Below are 22,873 nucleotides of genomic sequence, written 5' to 3'. Positions count from 1 at the left end.
GTCAGGGACAGTACATCACACTAACAGCACACTGGGTTAATATAGTGGAAGCCGGGACCCAGTCTGATCTTGGGATGGTGCACGTCCGACCAACCACGAGTATTGCGGGTTCCACGTCAATCTGGGTTGCCCCCATAGTCTTCAGCTCCTGCATCTCCTCCTCTTCAGCCTCCATCTCCACAAGTAGCACATCAGTCACAAGCTGGAAGCACTGCAGCACTGCCTCATCCAAGCGGCAACAGGCTGTGCTGAAGCTAATATGCTTAGGTGACAAGCCGCACAATGATCAAGATTTGTGGACAGCTCTGAAAGAGCAAGCAGATCTGTGGCTGACACCGCTGAACCTACAGCCAGCCATGGTCGTGTGTGACAATGGCTAGAAACTGGTGGCTGCTCTGTGTCAAGGCGTGCTCACACATGTGCTATGCCTGGTCCATGTGCTTAATCTCATTGTTCAACATTTTCTGAAAAGTGACACAGAGGTGCCAGATCTGCTAGGAAAAGTACAAGGCTCTGCGTACCCATTTTAGAAAGTCAGCTAGAGCTTCATCCGCCCTTGACGTGCTTCTGCAGCACTTGCAGCTTCTGTCTCACCGACTGGTGTGTGATGTCCTCTCCATGCATTGGAACTCTACACTGCATATTTTGGAAAGGATTTGTGAGCAGAAGAGGGCAGTTGTTGACTACCAGCATCAACAAGGCCGTCGGTATTCAGTTTTGAATTCACACATAGGATCTTAGGAGTGGACATGGATGTCAGACATATGTACCATCCTCCAAAAGTTTGAGGAATTCACCAAGATGGTGAGCGGCAATGACGCCATAATTAACATCTCCATCCTGCTTCTCTGTGTTCAAATATTAATATTTATAGTTATTTATATAGCGTCAACATATTTACAGTTTCAAACACAACAGTCCTAAGTAACAACAATAACAACAATACAATAATTAAACAGAAATAAAACTACCCTGCTCATGACAGCTTACAATCTACACTAAGTAATAATAATAACAATAATTAAACCGAAAAACCCCATCCTGCTCGTGACAACTTACAATCTACAATGAGGTGGGGGAGATAAAAACTACAGGGGAATGTATTTACAATGATGTATTTACAATGATATTACTGAGGTTTGTCGAATGTCATGGAGGCCTGAGGACAAGGAAGAGGGGGAGACCATGGTTAGTTGTCCTCTTGGTGAGGACACAGAAGTATCGACTGTTTGCCGTCTTGGATGCATGGCTGAGTTTATGCTATGCTGCCTTTCCCAACACCCTCGCGTTCTCAAAATTTTGGGTGACAGGCATTATCGATTGTTGTTGACACTTCTAGACCCATGCTACAAGGAGAACTTAATATCTATTATTCCAGAGGCAGACAGGTGTACTACAATGTTGGGGGACCAAAGGGCCCTTCTTGCTGAATTATTTAAAAAATTCCCATCTGAAAACGCTGGCAGAAGAGGTCACAGTTTGTTGGCAAAGTAAGGAGTACAGGTGAGAGAGACACAACTCCAATCCAGCACAGGCAGTGGAACACTGGCAAAGTTTGGGGAGAGTTTTCTCAGACCCTCCCATTGCACTGGCTCTGTGGCATGGTGGACTCTCACAAGGAGTGCAAAGTTTGGGAAAATGCAGAGGGAGTACCTTGCTGACAGTACCAACGTCCTCTGTGCCCGTTAATTGTTTAGCAAAGTTGAACATGGAGCATGAACTGTCTCTATTTACTGCGCACTTGCACTGTACTCACGTTCATGGAGTGCACGGCGCCTATTTCTCTGGTGGTCACTGGGCACATGGCTCCTCGTTTTATGGCAGTACAGCTTTTATTGGCAGGAGAAAACGCCTTCATAATACAGAGACAGAGTACAACACCGCCCAAGCGTTCACACTCTGCTCCTCAGACTTGCTATGCGCAGTGACTGCCTCTAGGCAGAAGATGATGATGGTGGTAGTAGTAGTTGGACCATTTATGACAGTCATGAAGCAGCCATAACAACTTGAAAGAGAAGTATTTTTCAAGAAATACCACACTGTTCCATATGTGGCCTGTATTTTTTATTTTTTTCTGCAAAATAGTGCTGTATATAAGTAGAGTCACAGACAGAAAAAACTGTGGAAAACCGGCCTAACATACCCAAAGTTGGAGCACACAGATATATGAGGCCTGTCACAGAAATACCACACTGCCAAATATGTGGCCTGTATTTTTTTAAATGCAAAATATTGCTGTATATAAGTAGAGTAACAGACAGCAAAAACAGTGGAAAACCGGCCTAAAATGCCCAAACTTGGAGCACACAGATATATGAGGCCTGTCACGGAAATACCACACTGACAAATATGTGGCCTGTATTTTTTTAAATGCAAAATAGTGCTGTATATAAGTATAGTGACAGACAGCAAAAACAGTGGAAAACTGGCCTAAAATGCCCAAACTTGGAGCATGCAGATATATGAGGCCTGTCACGGCAATACAACACTGCCAAATATGTGGCCTGTATTTTAAAAATGCAAAATAGTACTGCATATAAGTAGAGTCACAGACAGCAAAAACAGTGGAAAACCGGCCTAAAATGCTCAAACTTGGAGCACGCTGATATATGAGGCCTTTTTTGTTTATTGGTGAATTTAAAAAAAAAAAAAAAGAGTGGCACAAGGCTACCACACAGAACTAAGCTACTGAGGAAATTAGATTTTTCAAAAACAGATACACCAGGACTCAGTCTGACTTAACAGACTGTATTAATGTGTTTTTTGCAAACAACCCTTGGGGGTAAAGGGGTTAAGACCCTGATAGGCATCAGGATTCTCCTGCTGCAAGGGATTGATCCCAAGCTTTATCTGCCTCTGCGGTCTCCCATTAAGCTTCAGCCGCTGCAGGTGCTGCTGAGCATAGATGTTGGTCCCAACCTCTTGCTCAGGCTTGGCTGTTTGTTTGGTTAATGCTGACTCTCCAGCCAAGTCTATGGTAACCAGCGATAGGCAGCGGTGACCAAACCCTCTGGAGTCTAAGTCCAGAAATCACTTACTGAGCATGTCCATGAGGTGGCATCTTCCTCTTGGTGATTTGGCAACTCTGGATTGGCCTGCTTGCGAGGTCTCACCCGACTGGACGTGCTTGGGGCCGTTCCTTATGTATAAAATGCCTCCAGCAGCACACGAGGGTGCGTTAGTATCATTTTATGTATGGCTACGTGAGTTTCTACCACTCACGTAGCCAATTGCCCCAGCTAGCGTCAGTGGGGGCAATTAGCCATTGACTTAGCATCTGGTACCTACATGTGTGCGGTTAACACAGCAGAGTTCCAGAGCAAGCACAACCTGAGTCAGGGTTTTAAGCTCAGTTGCAGAGCTTCTCTTTCATTTCTGTGTGTGAGTGACACAGCTCAGTTGAAGTGCATCTGTTCCGTTTCTGTGTGTTAGTGACACAGCTCAGTTGCAAAGCTTCTCTTTCATTTCTGTGTGCTAGTGACACAACTCAGTGCAGAGCAGCTCTTTCATTTCTGTGTGCGAGTGACACAGCTCAGTGCAGAGCAGTTCTTTCATTCCTGTGTGCGAATGACAGCTCAGTTATAGAGCAGCTCTTTCATTTCTGTGTGCAAGTGACACAGCTCAGTAGCAGAGCTTTTCTTTCATTTCTGTACTGTTCCTCTCTGGTTAATAACAGAGGTTGGAACTCAGTGTCCTGTTCATACTGAGTGGCGTTAACACAGTGTGTACAGGCAATCGCTCGCCGTGTGTTCTCATTATTGTTTACTAGCAGCAGTTTTCCATCTATGCACGGTGGACCCCGGGTTACCATTGCGCTTTATTATTTATTTTATTTAGCACAATCTGCAAATCCTAACAGAACCACTCTCAGGTTCATTGGAAGTCCACGCAAACAGCAAGTTATCACTTATTTAATGGACATCAATTAAGGACTTCAGAAAAAATAATACAAAAATAGTCACAACTCCTAAAAAAATAAAAGATGCAAGAGGTTGTTATGAAGTTTAGCTTTATAATTTAATTATATATTTGCTTGTTGCTAAAAACACTTTTGTGAGAATATTTTAAATGAAAAAAAAAAACTGCCACAGTTTACCTTGTCATCTCCCTCAGGAAGCCCCTGGCTATAAAATGAATGTCCCTGTCTCCATATCACGTCCTGTTTCCTCTTTTAGCTTTCAGTGTGTTACATGTTCCTGGCTACGTTGGATGCTCTGGGTAGTAGTGGTAAGTGCATGCGTTCATATACCTTGTTGAAACACGCTCAATAGATCGACAGTTGTCAACTTGTAACACTTATCTACTGTTTTTTGTTTGACTATGGTAGGTATAGTAGCGGTAGAACTTTGTCTGGGATGGCAATACTTTTACAGCTCTATGCCTTTTTATAGGTCTTCATATACAGATACACTATTTTGTTTATTTATTATAAGCTTCCTATTGGTGCATAAATAATAGTAAAACACTGCAGTTTTTAGATTTTATGTTTCATTTCTGTCTATTATAGAAGAACAGTGTGGTTATATGAAGTTGATTGTCCGACTCACTGTAAATTCTGTTGTAACAAAGCAGGATATTTGATTTTCCTGTTTCTTGTATTCTTTAACCACTCCCTACAAACCTCATTTTGACCTCACAATCGTATGCTCACACTGCTCTGTCTGTCGTTTTTATTTAGAAAGCTTGAACGTAGAAAAGAATAAATACTAATGACGTGAAAATACAGGTGCTTCTCACAAAATTAGAATATCATCAAAAAGTTAATCTATTTCAGTTCTTCAATACAAAAAGTTAAACTAAATGTAGAGTCATTACAAACAGAGTGATCTATTTCAAGTGTTTATTTCTGTTAATGTTGATGATTATGGCTTACAGCCAATGTAAAACCAAAGGTCATTATCTCGGTAAATTACAATACTTTATAACACCAGCTTGAAAAATGATATTAAAATCCAAAATGTTGGCCTACTGAAATGTATGTTCAGTAAATGCACTCAATACTTGGTCGGGGATCCTTTTCCATCAATTACTGCATCAATGCGGCATGGAAGCGATCAGCCTGTGATCTTCCTTGTGACAATACCCCATAGATTCTCTATGGAGCTAAGGTTAGGCGAGTTTGCTGGCCAATCAAGCACAGTGATACTGTTGTTTTTAAACCAAGTATTGGTACTTTTGGCAGTGTGGACAGGTGCCAAGTCCTGCTGGAGAATTAAAGGGAACTTGTCAACCCGAAAATCGCGGGTGAGGTAAGCCCACCGGCATCAGGGGCTTATCTACAGCATTCTGTAATGCTGTAGATAAGCCCCCGATGTTACCTGAAAGATGAGAAAAAGACGTTCGATTATACTCACCCAGGGGCGGTCCCGCTGCTGGTCCGGTCGGATGGGTGTCTCTGGTCCGCTGCGGCGCCTCCCATCTTCATTCCAAGACCTCTTCTGATCTTCAGCCACGGCTCCGGCGCAGGCGTACTTTGTCTGCCCTGTTGAGGGCAGAGCAAAGTACTGCAGTGCGCAGGCGCGGACGCGCAGCGACGTAGTATACAGCACAGAGCCACGTAGTATATTGCCCAGCCACGTATATCACAGGTTAAAAAACATGCCGTAGTACATGCCTGCACAGTGCAATCTTGCCTTGTGCAGGTGTGTACTATGGAGGACAGAGAATGAACTTCAATCCAATATTGCAGCCAGCATGCAGCCAGCGGGTAAGGAAGGGTGAATCAAAAACCCCAAAACCCCGCCTCCATGGCTGAAGATTGTTCCCTCCAAATTCAGGTGACAGTGTCCCTTTAATGATTTTTATTTTTATTATTTTTAACATTAGATCCTTTTACTTTTGACACTGCATAGGCAGCATCAATAGTAAAAACTTGGTCACACAGCGTTAATAGCGGCGGTAACGGAGTGAGTTACCCGCGGCATAACGTGGTCCGTTACCGCTGGCATTAACCCTGTGTGAGCGGTGACTGGAGGGGAGTATGCGGGCGCCGGGCACTGACTGCGGGGAGTAAGGAGCGGCCATTTTCTTCCGGATTGTGCCCGTCGCTGATTGGTCGCGGCAAAACAGCCACGACCAATCAGCGACTTGTATTTCCTTGACAGACAGAGGCCGTGACCAATGAATATCCGTGACAGACAGACAGATGGAAGTGACCCTTAGACAATTACATAGTACTAATGCAAGGAGCCTTCTGAGATTGCTGGCTGGGGATGAGTGCACTTTGTTAAGGTACTGTTTGTGTATACAGTGGGGCAAAAAAGTATTTAGTCAGTCAGCAATAGTGCAAGTTCCACCACTTAAAAAGATGTGAAGCGTCTGTAATTTACATCATAGGTAGACCTCAACTATGGGAGACAAACTGAGAAAAAAAAAATCCAGAAAATCACATTGTCTGTTTTTTTATCATTTTTTTTGCATTTTATGGTGGAAAATAAGTATTTGGTCAGAAACAAACAAATCAAGATTTCTGGCTCTCACAGACCTGTAACTTCTTCTTTAAGAGTCTCCTCTTTCCTCCACTCATTACCTGTAGTAATGGCACCTGTTTAAACTTGTTGTCAGTATAAAAAGACACCTGTGCACACCCTCAAACAGTCTGACTCCAAACTCCACTATGGAGTAGCCCTGCACCAGGCTGGGAAGACTGAATCTGCAATAGCCAACCAGCTTGGAGTGAAGAAATCAACAGTGGGAGCAATAATTAGAAAATGGAAGACATACAAGACCACTGATAATCTCCCTCGATCTGGGGCTCCACGCAAAATCCCACCCCGTGGGGTCAGAATGATCACAAGAACGGTGAGCAAAAATCCCAGAACCACGCGGGGGGACCTAGTGAATGAACTGCAGAGAGCTGGGACCAATGTAACAAGGCCTACCATAAGTAACACACTACGCCACCATGGACTCAGATCCTGCAGTGCCAGACGTGTCCCACTGCTTAAGCCAGTACATGTCCGGGCCCGTCTGAAGTTTGCTAGAGAGCATTTGGATGATCCAGAGGAGTTTTGGGAGAATGTCCTATGGTCTGATGAAACCAAACTGGAACTGTTTGGTAGAAACACAACTTGTCGTGTTTGGAGGAAAAAGAATACTGAGTTGCATCCATCAAATACCATACCTACTGTAAAGCATGGTGGTGGAAACATCATGCTTTGGGGCTGTTTCTCTGGAAAGGGGCCAGGACGACTGATCCGGGTACATGAAAGAATGAATGGGGCCATGTATCGTGAGATTTTGAGTGCAAACCTCCTTCCATCAGCAAGGGCATTGAAGATGAAACGTGGCTGGGTCTTTCAACATGACAATGATCCAAAGCACACTGCCAGGGCAACGAAGGAGTGGCTTCGTAAGAAGCATTTCAAGCTCCTGGAGTGGCCTAGCCAGTCTCCAGATCTCAACCCTATAGAAAACCTTTGGAGGAAGTTGAAAGTCCGTGTTGCCAAGCGAAAAGCCAAAAACATCACTACTCTAGAGGAGATCTGCATGGAGGAATGGGCCAACATACCAACAACAGTGTGTGGCAACCTTGTGAAGACTTACAGAAAACGTTTGACCTCTGTCATTGCCAACAAAGGATATATTACAAAGTATTGAGATGAAATTTTGTTTCTGACCAAATACTTATTTTCCACCATAATATGCAAATAAAATGTTAAAAAAACTGACAATGTGATTTTCTGGATTTTTTTTTTCTCAGTTTGTCTCCCATAGTTGAGGTCTACCTATGATGTAAATTACAGACGCCTCTCATCTTTTTAAGTGGTGGAACTTGCACTATTGCTGACTGACTAAATACTTTTTTGCCCCACTGTATATGTATATATATATATATACACACATATACATTGTATACACTGCATTTGTGTGGTCAGATAACTTTGACCAAGGTTTCAGACCTTTATTAGCCTGTTAGGGTTATAGTTCGTTCACTAACCAGCTTTAAAAAAACTCAGCTTCCTCTAGCCTTGTGCCATAAAACAGTAGCCATGGATTCTTCTAAGCAGCTGCCTAGGAGTCTGAAAATGAAAATGGTGGAGGCCCCCGAAGCAGGAGAAGGCCATGAGAAGCTAGCACAGCATTTTCAAGTTGCCCTTTCCTCAGTTTGAAATGGAATTAAAAAATGGCAGTTAACAGGAACAGTGGAGGTCAAGATAAGGTCTGGAAGAACAAGCAAAATTTCAGTAAGATCTGCTTGTAGGATTGCTAGAGAGGCAAATATGAACCCCCGTTTGACTGCAAAAGACCTTCAGAAAGATTTTGCAGATTCTGTAGTTGTGGTACAATGTTCTTCTGATCAGAGACACCTGCACAAATATGACCTTCATGGAAGTCATCAGATGAAAAACTTCTCCTGAGTCCTCACTATAAAATTCAGTGTCAGAAGCATGCAAGAACATCTAAACAAGCCTGATGCATTTTAGAAACAAGTCCTGTGGACTGATGAGGTTATAATTCTTGGCCACAATGATCAAACGTATGTGTGGAGAACAAAATGCACATAATTTCAGTAGAAGAAGATCTCGCCAACCATTAAGCACGGGAGTGGATTAATCATGCTTTGGGGTTGTGTTTTCAGCCAAAGGCATGGGGAACATTTCACGGGTAGAGGAAAGAATGGATTCAATGAAATTTCAACAAATTCTTGATGCAACATAACGCTATTTACACTACACATTACACTAGTAAAAAAAAAGCTGAATTTGAAAACAGGACGGCTTCTACAAATAGATAATGATACTAGACACACGTCAAAATCCACAATAGACTACCACAAAAGGTGCAAGCTGAAGGTTTTGCAATGGCCCTCACAATCCCTTGATGTGAACATCATTGAAAAAAATAGACCTCAAAATATTGCATGCAAGACGACCCAGGTATCTCACAGAATTGGAAGAATTGTCCAAGGAAGAATGGATGAAAATCCCTCAAACAAGAATTGAAAAAGTGGTTACAAGCTGTGATACTTGCAAAAGGGGGTGCTACTAGGTACTAACTCTGCAGGGTGTCCAAACTTTTGCATTGGCCCATTTTCCTTTTTGTAATTTTTGAAATGTAAAAGATGAAAATATATATTTTTTGGCCTAAAATACAAAGGAAATGTGTCATCTTTAACTTTACCCCCTTTAGAGATCATTTAATCTTCAGCTTGCTTAACTGTTAACAATAACAGTAATTTTGACAAAGGGTGCCCAAATGTTTACATGCCGCCGTATATATATCTATATATATATTAATATCTATAATACTTGGAATTATCACCTTGAGGGCTCGTTACATTACAAAGAAAAATTATAATAAGATGTTGATGCAATGGTGTTATGACTTCTAAGTGTATAAAAATGATTTCTAAATATATGCATGTGATGTCACTGGCAGTTAGTCATAAAGTTCATGTAAAACGTTTAAGACCGCCATACATATTAAGGTACCTTCACACATAACGATTTCGCTAACGATATCGTTGCTTTTTGTGACGTAGCAACGATATCGTTAACAAACTCGTTATGCGTGACAGCAACCAACGATCAGGCCCCTGCTGGGAGATCGTTGGTCGCTGGGAATGATCAGGACCTTTTTTTGGTCGCTGATCACCCCGCTGTCATCGCTGAATCGGCGTGTGTGATGCCGATCCAGCGATGTGTTCACTGGTAACCAGGGTAAACATCGGGTTACTAAGCGCAGGGACAGCTCTCCAGCGATCACACAGCGACGAAACAGCGACGCTGCAGCGATCGGCATCGTTGCCTATATCGCTGCAGTGTCGCTTGTGACGGTACCTTTAGACTAAACTTGGAGAAACATGCTGATATAGGTGATATCCGCTGATAGTGTATTGTGTATGGCAGTCCTGAAGAGAGATATCCAGCCGCTCCTTGTTCTGCTGATGATAAGACTTCCCCAGACAGTCTGGCAGCAGTTCTCTTGTAGAGGACACAGGAAAACTAATTATAGTAGTAATTTATAATAGGGCTATTGTTCAGGGCTCTTCAGGGTTCATCAGTTCTATAAAGATGGTGTGTTTGTGAAAGTTATTGGCTCATCATTGTCCCCATAAAATAATCTTTTGGGCTATACTGATTAAATACATGATGATATGGCTTCTTTTACAGAAAGTAGAAGAACTAAAGTATTTGTATTACTTTTGCCAGCAAGTAGACGGTGATGGAATGAGAAGTGACCAATATAGTATAAAGATATGGAGGAATCTTCCAAATCAGAAAACGAAAGCCAGCCACCAGTGTTAAATGCTTGCGATGAAGGTACCACTATAAAATTCAAATCATACTTATTTTTTCTGTCATGTAATGATAGTAGTGATTTCTGGGTGTTAGGGCTAGCGGAACGCACCGAGTAAATAGAGATGTTTATTGATATTGGTGCGTTCGCAGCCCGGGGTCCACCGTGCAGGAGTACCTGCTGCTAGCAAACGGCGGAGCTATATGGCGGTATAGACTAACTCAGTTAATTCACTGAGTAGCCGTGAAAGGAAAGCACTGTGTCCTGTTACAGAGGCACAGGCTAACTGCCCAAACAGAGAGCAGTCAGTGGTCACACAAACACACAAAACTCCTCGCCGGAGGAGCCAGCATTCTAGGGGCTTATTTCAGCCGGGTCCCTGAATACACTCAGACTCAATCTCCTCGCCGGAGGAGCCAGCATTCTAGGGGCTTATTTCAGCCGGGTCCCTGAACACACATACATGTGACCACACTGGCGCAAAGCACATAACATAAGACAATACTAGCGCATGGCCGTGCGGTCATGCGCAGTTTATATAGTTGCAGCACAGGAAGCTGCTACTGAAGTTTTTGCCCTTTCAGGACCTTCCAGAAGGACCAATGGAAAGTGCTGCAGTACCTGAGCATGTTTTGCCCTTTCAGGACCTTCCAGAAGGACCAATGGAATGTACTGCAGCACCTGAGCATGTGACCGAACATGTGGCCCTCGACCTCCAATGGGAGACCCTGCCCTGGGCATGCTCAGTGTGAGTAAACAAGGACTTAGTCCCAGAGAGGCTCGCTCGCCGCAGATCAGTTCAGGGTACCATAGGAAAGCCAGAAAAGGCAGTAGTGACCCTATGCACCGAAATAGGCCCCAGCGAGATGCTGGGAGCGACGTCTCCGCTGAGCAGAGCCCACTGTGGCCGATACCGAATGGGAGACCGCAGCAGACACGGATCGAGATTCCCCCTGTGCAGCAGAGGAAACTCGACTCCTAACATTACCCCCCCCTCCTAGGGCCCCCCCCTCCTTGAGCCTCACTACGCTCAAAAGCTGCAATAAGCAGCGGAGCCCGAATGTGCTCCACAGGCTCCCAGGTTCTATCCTCTGGGCTGTGACCCTTCCAGTCCACCAGATAAAATTTCTTGCCACGTACCACCTTGCACCCCACAATAGCATTCACCTCAAACTCATCCGTGGATGAACCCGATGTCCCAGCAGATGACTCGGAAAACCGGGACAAATGAACGGGCTTTAAGAGGGAAACGTGGAAAGTATCGGTGATACCAAGGCGTGGAGGAATAGCCAAACGGTAGACCACAGGGTTGACCTGTTCCAGAACCTTAAACGGGCCAATGTAGCGAGGAGCAAACTTAGTGGACTCAACTCGCAGCCTGATGCTACGGGCGGAGAGCCACACTAAGTCGCCAGGAGCAAAGACCGGAGCGGGGCGCCGGTGTGTATCAGCCGAAACCCTCATTCTCTCCTTGGAGGCCCGGATGGCATCCTGTGTGCGGTCCCAGATGTCACGTGCCTCCACCGCCCAGTCTGCCACCCTAGAATCGGTGGATGACACGGGCATGGGCACAGGGACACGCGGATGCTGGCCGTAATTAAGGAGAAAAGGAGTTTGACCAGTGGAATCGGCTACGGCGTTGTTCAGGGCAAATTCCGCCCAAGGTAGCAAAGATGCCCAGTCTTCCTGCCTAGCAGAGACGAAATGTCGCAAATATGTCACCAGAGTCTGGTTGGTTCTCTCCACCAACCCATTCGTCTCGGGATGGTATGCAGAGGAGAGGTTTAACTCTATGCTGAGTAAACGGCAGAGCTCTCTCCAAAACCGAGATGCGAACTGGGGACCCCGATCGCTGACAATCTTATCAGGCATACCATGCAAACGGAAAACATGTTTAATGAACAACACCGCCAAGGCCCGTGCTGAGGGTAACCGAGGAAGCGGCACCAAATGCACCATCTTGGAGAAATGGTCGGTGACAACCCAAATAATAGAGCAGCCACGCGACTTGGGTAGACCCACCACAAAGTCCATCCCGACCATCTCCCAGGGCCTGTCTGCCACCGGTAGAGAGTAAATTGTGACGCCCAAGAGACCGGGATACCCAGCACCGGACCAATGGGGTCTGTCTCTTGAGGGGGATGTCACGGGTGGCTTGACCCGGTGCTGTGGCCTCAGGCAATGCACAGTGTAAGGGGTATCGTGAGGGGACAGGCACTTACTTGATCAGCAGCAGGTTCTCCCAGCGGCGATGATCCCGATCCTGGATAGATGGCTATTGTCCAAATGAAAGACTGAGGCACTGAAACGTTTAACCAGTTTACTTTAACATAAAAGGATTTACAACCAGTCCTGTCACCGGAGTCTGTATGGGAACTCTGAGTTACTTTGACCCTGCCGGGGTCTTCGCCTCTTATTGTGCGCAATTTCTGTGTGGCCCTGCTGCTGTATGTGAACTGGCTGCCGGTCCAATCTGTCCCCTCCGGGTCCTGGTTCGACGGGCAACCCGAGTCCTTTTATCGGCTTACCCCCTCCGGGAGTACCGCTGAACTCTGTGTCTGTTGCTGCGTCCGGTCCTAGTGAAGCTGATATCACCTCACGTTTTTCCGGTTGCTGTATTATATATAATGAATACAGCCACGGATCCGGTATCCGTCTTTGCGCCTGTTCTGGGTAGTGATTAATGCTACCCGGTTCTCACAATGTCCCTTTTCTCTGTCTCTCTTCTCCTCAGGCCGGTGATTTGGGCCTGGAAACCGTCATAGGGCTGTTAGAAATTCAGCTGTATGACCTCTCACTTTCAGCTCCTTAGCCCAACTGCCAGTTCTTCTCTCAGACCAGAATGGATCAAGGGGAGTCTCTGGAGCTCCCCCTTCTGGCCGGAGGTGGTAGTGCAGTCTTGCTATTTTAGTATTTGTATTCAGTGTCAGTAACTCTTTTTGTGGCAAATACCCCTAGGGGTGCCACATTCCCCCTTAGTTAAGAACAGTACTCCGGGACTGTGGGACGATAACATTTTGAAATAACAATTAATATGTACAGAGTCTTAAAAATGAAAAGTTACAAAAACCACTCAAGGAAACAAAAATAGAGTTCTGTAAAAAGTCACTTCAAATAGCGTCCATTAATACAGTTCTACCCTTGAAGGTACTCAATATAAAGTCTAAAGAAAGTTCAAAAAGAGCAAAAAGCAAAGTTCAAAAAGCAGTCTTTCCAGAGCTTTGATTTAGTGCCTCCGGGCTGATAACAAGTTCAAGAATATGCAAGAAGTTCATACAGACAAGTCTCTGTAGGTACTGGGCTTAAACGTTGCAGACTGATAACAATGACTATACTACATTTTCTGTTTAACTATATACGGCATAACATATATACAATTCACATTATGAGCTTCATAGTTGGTAATCTGCATACCTGGCCGGTAATTGACCCTGGGTACTACGCTGTGATCTACGTAATAGCGGTATCTCTTCATGTGGAGTACTACTGTCTACTGCGGATGTAGTATCTGCCCGCTCTGCTAAAGATAATTCCATAACTATGGAGTTGGCAAGTCCACCGTGAATGGGATTACTCTTTTCAGGAATCTGTTCTTCCTGGCCTGGAACCTCCTGTAGTACGGGGTCAGCCTCTTCCTGTCTTGGGACTTCTGGTATTGGGTTCGGTGTTGGATAAAAGGCCACTATGGGAACCACTACTGCACCATGGTATGTTAGTAGGGTTTTGGGAAAGTCTCCTATACAGGTGTGATACACTTCCTCTTCTTTTTCCTTTACTGGTTGAACCTGTATGGGTTGAATAACTTCTGGTTCTGGCTGGACAACGTCTGGCTCTTTCAATGCTTCCGGACATAATTTAAGATTGTCTCTTGACACTAGTACAGATGTTAAGCCTCCGTTTTTGCTAATGAGACACATTTTAGGATTATCCACTCTTGTTGGTAAAACTGTGTAGGGTACGGCTTCCCACTGATTGTCCAGTTTATTGGTTCGACGATTTCTCTTGAGCACTTGGTCACCCGGTCTTAATGGGGTCGCTAGAGCATTCTGGTTGAAAGTTCGCTCTTGTCTTTCTCTAGTTTGCTGAAGGCTTCTTTCCACACTCTCTTGCACTTGGCGATACTGCTTTTGCCGTATGATATCCCAATTGGAGTCTTGAACTTCTGCGTCTGGTTTCAGAATTCCCATTTCTAGATCGATTGGTAATTGGCCGGGTCTTGCACGCATAAGATAAGCTGGGGTGCAGTTGGTGGAGCTCACCGGGACATGATTATACAGATCCACCAAGTCAGGCAATTTCTCTGGCCATTGATTCCTTTCTGTCTCAGGTAAAGTCTTTAGTAGGTCTATTACAATATGGTTCATCTTCTCGCATAAGCCGTTTGTTTGTGGATGATAGGCCGTCGTCCTGATCTTTTTGCAACCATACATATTACAGAATTCTCTGAAGATCTCTGATTCAAAGGCTGTACCTTGGTCGGTGAGAACCTGTTCCGGATATCCATGGGGTCTACAAAAGTACATTTGGAACGCTTTGGCTGCTGTTTTTGCTGTCAGATCTTTTACGGGTACTACTACCAAGAAGCGTGAATAATGGTCCACGATGGTCAAGGCATAGACATAGCCGGACCGGCTTGGTATTAACTTCACGTGGTCTATGGCTACAAGTTCAAGTGGTTGTTTGGTGATTATGGGCTGCAGTGGTGCTCTTTGGTTCTTTTGATCGTTTCTTCTGAGGTTGCACGGGCCACAATTTCTGCACCACTGTTCGATTGATTTTCTCATCCCGACCCAATAAAATCTTTCTCTTAGAAGTACTTCTAACTTTTTCCAACCAAAGTGACCAGCACCATTATGGTAAGCTTCGAGGACCATCTTGACATCTTGTTTAGGCACGATAATCTGCCAAACCAATTCATGTGTTTTCGGATTGGTGTACCTTCTACAGAGCTTCCCTTGATACAGGAACATTTTGCCTCTCTCTTTCCAGAGTTGATGCGTCTCTTCTGGGGCATCCTCATCGGGATATGCACTTTGCTCAGTTAACAGTTCCTTCACCAACTTCACAGCCGGATTGCTGTCTTGGGTGTCAGCCCATCTATGGTGTGCTAACGGATTAAAATTCACCTCTTGTTGTTTCTGATAGGTACTTGACTGATGATGTTTTGCCTTGGGATGATGGAAGGCTGGTAGTTCAATTTCTTCAAGCTCCCCCATTTCTTCTTCTACATCTCTCAAGTGTGGCATCCGGGATAGGGCATCGGCATTTCCATTCTTGCGACCTGCTCGATACTTGATCTTGAAGTTGTAATTAGATAACCGGGCTATCCATCGCTGTTCTAACGCACCTAATTTGGCTGTGTCCAGGTGGGTCAACGGATTGTTGTCAGTATAGACAATAAATTCTGCAGCAGCCAGATAGTGTTTGAAACGTTCCGTCACAGCCCAAACTACTGCCAGTAGTTCCAATTTGAAGGAGCTATAATTTTCTGGATTTCTTTCAGTAGGCCGGAGCTTTCTACTTGCAAAGGCGATGACTTTCTCCCGACCTTCTTGCTTTTGTGACAGCACCGCTCCTAGTCCCACATTACTGGCATCGGTGTAGAGGATGAAAGGTTGATGGTAATCTGGGTATGCCAGAACCTCTTCTCCGGTTAGTGCCTTCTTTAGTTGTTCAAAGGAGTCTTCCCTTTCGTCGTTCCACTGGAAAGGAGGGTTTCGGTTTGAAGGTTTCTTCGTCTGCCCTACCAAGGCGTCTTGCAAAGATGCTGCCAACTTGGTAAATCCTTTTATAAATCTGCGATAGTAACCCACCAATCCCAGGAATTGCCTCACTTCTTTTGCGCTGGTAGGTCTCGGCCAATCCCTTATGGCGGTTATTTTCTCAGGATCCGGTGCTACTCCCTCCGAACTCACGATGTGTCCCAGGTACTGTACCTTTGGCTTGAGAAGGTGACATTTGGATGGCTTGATTTTCATGCCATACCTGGATAAGGCTTCGAACACTTCTGCCAAGTCTTTTAAGTGTTGTTCGTAAGTCTTTGAGTAGACGATCACATCATCTAGGTACAGGAGGACGGTCTCGAAGTTCTTGTGTCCGAGGCAGCATTCCATCAGCCGCTGGAAGGTACCGGATGCATTGCAGAGTCCGAACGGCATGCGATTAAATTAACTTAGACCCATTGGTGTGGTGAATGCTGTCTTTTCCTTATCTCTCTCAGCCACAGGGACTTGCCAATACCCGCTTGTTAAGTCTAAGGTGGAAAAATAATTAGCAGATTTCAAAGCAGTCAAGGACTCTTCTATCCTAGGCAAAGGGTAGGCATCTTTATGGGTGATGTTATTAATCTGCCGGTAGTCTACGCACATTCTCATAGTTCCATCTTTTTTTTTGACAATCACTAGAGGGGCCGCCCAGGGGCTACAGCTGTCTCTTATTACCCCGGCCTGTTTCATTTCCCTCAGCATATCTTTTGCACATTGATAGTGAGCGGGCGGTATGGGTCTATATCTTTCTTTTATTGGGGGATGGTCACCTGTGGGGATTGTGTGTTCTACCCCTTCTATCCGTCCGAAGTCCAATGGGTGTTTACTGAAGACTTGTTCATATTCCGTCACTAGCCTATACACCCCTTGTTTTTGATGGGTAGGTGTTGAATTTATGCCCACGTGTAGCTGTTGGCACCAATCCCCCATTTCTCCATCTGAGCCATTGCCTTCCACCTGACAGGTTGGTTCTAAGGGCTCAATGGCTGTGATGGCATTGTTGTCAACAGTATATAGCTTTGCCATTGTAGCATACCTTGGCAAAGTGACCTCTTCCTCTCCACAGTTCAAAAGTCGTACCGGCACTCGTCCCCGGTGTACCTCGACTATCCCTCGTGCTGTGAGTATAGTGGGCCTGCTGTCGGTGTACACTGGTTCTATTAAGGCTTGATAATCTCGTCCCTTAGTACCAATGGCTGCTCTACACCATACCAGCATTTCTGTTTTTGGTGGGATTACAATAGACGTTGAATCACTTACCCTCACACTGCCGATTTCTCCACCTGCAACTTCTACCTGTTGCCTTAACATCAATACTTTTATTTCCCTCCGGAGAACTCTCTGCTGGCAGGATTGGGCAGTTTCAGCAATTTGCTGTAAGACAGAAATGACTTCGGAAAAGCAGTTCTCTAACACATTCATTCCTATCAATACAGTTGGTTCACAGTTCCGCCGGTCAACATCAACAACAATTATACCCTGTTTCTTCAATTCTACTTTACCAATCTTTATGGTCATCTCCCTGAATCCTAGTTTCGGTACCAACTTACCATTACTGGCCCATATATCTAGTTCAACATCAGAGGGCCCTTTATCAATATCTGCATCAGCCCAGTACCTCATATAAAGGATATACGGTATAGATGAAATCTGGGAACCTGTGTCCAGCAAAGCGTTGAGGGGCATTCCGTCCAGCACGATAGGGATAATGGGTCGTCCTCCGATGTACCTGTCGTGCCAGGGTGTTGGGCCTTGAAAGTTCATTCCTGCGAAGCGGCCCGCATTCCCAGGGGATTCCCGTTTAAATCACAATCTCGTGCAAAGTGGCCTGGCTGCTGGCAACGGCGGCAAATGGGCTGTCCATCCGGTTGGTAGCGGTCGCGGGGTCGTCCTCGCCATGTCGGGTATCTCCGGGGTCTCATCCATGGAACACCTTCTCTACGGTTTGACAACTCCATCTTGGGTCCTCTCATCTCCTGCATGGTTTTAGCCATTGAAGCAACAACATCAGTTAAAGAGTCAAGCTTTTGTTGAAGAGCCTCATTAGTACTGGGCCCCAGGGGCTTAGCAATGGCCCCGGACATAGCTGATGTCACAGGTACTCCATGTTGTTGAGGAGCCTCTGCCATGAGTTGCGCAGGCTCCTGATCCCGAGGTGCCTCTGCCAGCTGGAGACGTATAACGCTCTCCTTTAATTGGGCAAATGTCAATTCAGGGTTCTTAAAAACAAGCATGCTCACATGCCCCCGGTGAGAAGGGGTGTAGAGTCCCTTAATAAATTGATCTCTTAGCAGTTTATCCGCTCCGGTGTTAAAAATGGGTTCAGCCAGTGTAAGTGATTTAAGGGCTTCCTGCAGGTTTAAGGCAAAGTCTCTCACGCCCTCATTAACTTTTTGTTTGCAATTAAAGAATCGTACTTTAGCTTTGCTGCTGGCAGTGGTTTCAAATGTAGCTTTTAATCCAGCAAATATGCGTTCAACAGTGCCTTTTAGATCAGCTGCCCATGCTGTGACTTCTCGCTTAGCATGGCCACTTAACTGCATCATCAGGAGACTAACACGCTGAACTTCACCCACAGGGAACATGTCAAAATGGGCCAGCATCTTTTCTCTGAAATCGTCAAGGGTATTAGGCTCACCTTCATACATTGGAAGCCATGGGCCACCCGGGGTATATGGCATCAGCACCGGCATGATGGGCGCCACTCCTTGCACCGCTGCGCTACCGGACTCTCTATCGACACTCTGTCTTTCAGCTGCATTAGCGTCGCCGGGTGCTGCGGCGTCTCCGTGCTGCGACATACTGTGCCCCCTTAGTCAATCCGGACCCTTCCGGTCCTCCGCTTCCGTCGGGATAGTGTTGATTCGTTCCGCTGTGCAGCATGATCGATTTTCCCCTTGCTTTGATGTCAGAGAGCTCAGCTTGGTGCCGCCCACAATGACACGCCCCCTGCTGCTCCCACCCACCGCGCTCTGTAATGGCGGATTCTGAAGTTTTTCAGTTAGACTGGGGCTCAGGTGATGGCGTAGCTCAATTAACAGTCTCGTGCCTAACGGTTATGAAGTGATTACCTCAGGGGATGGCGGCCATCTTTACTCCATTATAACCAATGGGGAAAGGTCACTTTCAATAGTTTTCAATGGGGAATGGATTTTTCTTTAATAAAGTCAATTTTCAAGATTTTTCATCCAAGTTTTCACAGTTTTGGGCTCCAATCACGGCACACAATACCCGGTATACGGGCTGGCTAGATCCTGTTCGTGACGCCAATTGTGACGCCCAAGAGACCGGGATACCTAGCACCGGACCAATGGGGTCTGTCTCTTGAGGGGGATGTCACGGGTGGCTTGACCCGGTGCTGTGGCCTCAGGCAATGCACAGTGTAAGGGGTATCGTGAGGGGACAGGCACTTACTTGATCAGCAGCAGGTTCTCCCAGCGGCGATGATCCCGATCCTGGATAGATGGCTATTGTCCAAATGAAAGACTGAGGCACTGAAACGTTTAACCAGTTTACTTTAACATAAAAGGATTTACAACCAGTCCTGTCACCGGAGTCTGTATGGGAACTCTGAGTTACTTTGACCCTGCCGGGGTCTTCGCCTCTTATTGTGCGCAATTTCTGTGTGGCCCTGCTGCTGTATGTGAACTGGCTGCCGGTCCAATCTGTCCCCTCCGGGTCCTGGTTCGACGGGCAACCCGAGTCCTTTTATCGGCTTACCCCCTCCGGGAGTACCGCTGAACTCTGTGTCTGTTGCTGCGTCCGGCCCTAGTGAAGCTGATATCACCTCACATTTTTCCGGTTGCTGTATTATATATAATGAATACAGCCACGGATCCGGTATCCGTCTTTGCGCCTGTTCTGGGTAGTGATTAATGCTACCCGGTTCTCACAATGTCCCTTTTCTCTGTCCCTCTTCTCCTCAGGCCGGTGATTTGGGCCTGGAAACCGTCATAGGGCTGTTAGAAATTCAGCTGTATGACCTCTCACTTTCAGCTCCTTAGCCCAACTGCCAGTTCTTCTCTCAGACCAGAATGGATCAAGGGGAGTCTCTGGAGCTCCCCCTTCTGGCCGGAGGTGGTAGTGCAGTCTTGCTATTTTAGTATTTGTATTCAGTGTCAGTAACTCTTTTTGTGGCAAATACCCCTAGGGGTGCCACAAAAGCAACCCAGCAGGCCGTTGCCGAGAAGACCGATTCTGGGCGCAAGAAACGCACGCCTGAATATAGTCCTTGACATCTCGTGCCATATGCGGCCACCAGTATGTTCTAGCCAGAAGCTCAGATGTCCTCTTGGTCCCAAAATACCCACCCACTCTGGAGGAGTGAGCCCAAGAGAGAACCTCCGGTCGCAAGTTAGCTGGTACGAAAGTCTTGCCCGGGGGCACAGACTCTAGCGAAACCGGAGGTACAGTTCTCAGGCTCTCAGAAGGGACAATAAGCCGAGGCTCCTCCTCCTCCGATGACACCACGGAGCGGGAGAGAGCGTCAGCACGAATGTTATTCTTCCCGGAGAGGAAATGGAGAGTAAAATGGAACCGGGAGAAGAACAGGGACCATCTAGCCTGGCGAGAATTCAGCCGCTGGGCCGTTTGCAGATACACCAAGTTCTTGTGGTCAGTGAAGACTTGGAAGGGAAAGCGAGCTCCCTCCAAGAGATGTCTCCACTCCGAAAAAGCCAACTTCATGGCCAGCAACTCCCTGTCCCCGATGGAATAATTCCTCTCCGCTGGTGTGAAGGTCTTGGAGAAGAAGAAGCAAGGATGCTTCCGACCTTGAGCATCCTTTTGGAAAAGGACTGCTCCAGCACCAACGGATGAGGCATCCACCTCCAAGATAAATGGCTTATCAACATCGGGGCGATGTAGGATGGGAGCGCTAGCGAAGTGTGACTTGATCGAGAGAAAGGCTTTGGAGACCTCCTCTGACCACAACTTGGGATTTGCTCCCTTCTTGGTGAGGGCAACCAAGAAGTGTGGAATGAACTGGCGATAGTAATTAATGAACCCCATAAAGCGCTGCACCGCTTTAAGAGAATGGGGTTCCTGCCAGTCCATTACAGCCTGTAGCTTGGCAGGATCCATAGCCAAACCCTGGGCAGAGATGATATAACCAAGGAAAGGCAAGGACTCCTGCTCAAACACACACTTCTCCAACTTGGCGTAGAGGGAGTTTGCCCGTAAGAGGTCGAAGACTTTGCGAACATCTCTCCGATGGGAGTCAATATCTGGAGAGAAGATGAGAATATCATCCAGATAGACTACGACCGAGGTGGTGAGCATATCCCGGAAGATGTCGTTCACAAAGTCTTGGAAAACGGCTGGGGCATTACAGAGCCCGAAGGGCATCACCAGATATTCATAGTGCCCATCCCTGGTGTTAAAAGCCGTCTTCCATTCATCCCCCTCACGGATGCGAATCAGGTTGTAAGCACCCCGCAGATCTAACTTTGTAAATACCCTCGCTCCCCGTAGCCTATCAAACAGCTCAGATATCAGGGGTAGTGGGTACTTGTTCTTAACGGTGATGGCGTTAAGACCCCTGTAGTCTATGCATGGACGTAAGTCTCCAGTCTTCTTCTGTACGAAGAAGAACCCTGCCACTGCCGGTGACACTGACTTCCTAATGAATCCTCTTGCCAGATTCTCCTGGATGTACTGGGACATTGCCTCCGTCTCCGGGAGAGATAACGGATAGACTCGACCCCGGGGAGGCTCAGCACCAGGCAAGAGGTCAATAGGACAGTCATAGGGGCGGTGAGGCGGAAGGGTCTCCGCAGCTCTTTTGGAGAACACGTCTGCATAGGGTCAATAGTGCTTGGGGAGAGAGGAAAGATCTGCGGGTACCTGTGTAGTAGCAACCTGAACGCACTCCCTCAGACATCTACCCTCGCAAGATTTACTCCATCCCAAAATTCTCCCAGAGGACCACTCAATATTAGGAGAATGGTAGCGAAGCCATGGTATCCCCAACAGGACCTCATCAATTCCCTCAGGAATGACTAATAGGGAGATTATCTCCTGATGTGATGGAGACACAGATAGCGTGAAAGGAATGGTTTGGTGGGTAATCTGTGAAGGTAGTGTTGACCCATTTACCACTCGAACGGTTACCGGCTTGGCGAGCATCACCAAGGGTATTGCGTGACGCTGGGCAAAAGCGGAAGACATAAAGTTACCCTCTGCCCCAGAATCCATGCATAGCTCGACCATAAGAGTGGATGGGCCTATGGTAATTGTCCCCTTGAAGGACAACTTTGAGGCAGACGTCGCCGTGTCTAGTGTACCTCCTCCAACTGCCACTAGACGCTGACGTTTCCCCGACCGCTGAGGACCCTTGGAGGCAAGGTGTCCTGACTGCTGGCAAACATGACGGACCTTATGTGCACAGGCAGACTGAGACTTGGATCCCGCTCGTGTCACCTCTAAGGCCTCATGTGACTCGGATGCCTGGACTGGAGATTCCAAAGGTTTGGCGAAGGTGGGAGCCAGCCGAAACCTCTGCCTACACTGGGCTCGCTCCAACCGCCGCTCGTTAAAACGGAGGTCGATACGAGTAGAGACAGTTATTAACTCCTCCAGTGTGGCAGGAATCTCCCTAGTGGCCAGAGCGTCCTTAATGTGGTCAGCCAGGCCCCTCCAAAATATGGGGATAAGGGCTTTATCCGACCACTCCAGCTCGGAAGCTAAAGTACGGAAGCGGACGGAAAATTGGCTGACCAAGGACTCACCCTGAGTTAATGCCAGTAGTTGGAGCGCTGTGTCATGGGTGACTTGAGGTCCTAAAAAGACCTTTTTCAGAGTGCTCAGGAGCAACGGAGCACTCTGCACCACATGATCACCACGCTCCCACAGCGGCGTAGCCCACT

At 46.5% G+C, this 22,873-nt stretch overlaps 1 protein-coding gene across 2 annotated transcripts in view; it reads left to right on the top strand.

The window, feature by feature from the left end:
* Window positions 1–4,168: 4,168 nt before the first annotated feature.
* Window positions 4,169–22,873, top strand: part of USHBP1 (USH1 protein network component harmonin binding protein 1) — a 124,724-nt gene continuing 106,019 nt past the window's right edge. Inside the window, exons 1-2 of one of the 2 annotated variants that reach the window (XM_069739098.1) lie at window positions 4,169–4,227; window positions 10,116–10,265. In XM_069739098.1, the coding sequence (XP_069595199.1) occupies window positions 10,202–10,265 (64 nt within the window). In that variant the 5' untranslated portion in view covers window positions 4,169–4,227; window positions 10,116–10,201. The remainder of the gene's footprint in view (window positions 4,228–10,115; window positions 10,266–22,873) is intronic. The other variant, XM_069739105.1, reaches the window with a different exon arrangement.

The sequence above is a fragment of the Ranitomeya imitator genome, chromosome 1, assembly GCF_032444005.1.
Source record: "Ranitomeya imitator isolate aRanImi1 chromosome 1, aRanImi1.pri, whole genome shotgun sequence".
Taxonomy (NCBI): domain Eukaryota; kingdom Metazoa; phylum Chordata; class Amphibia; order Anura; family Dendrobatidae; genus Ranitomeya; species Ranitomeya imitator.
The sequence above is the reverse complement of the archived record's forward strand: the minus strand, read 5'-3'. Positions and strand labels throughout refer to the sequence as shown.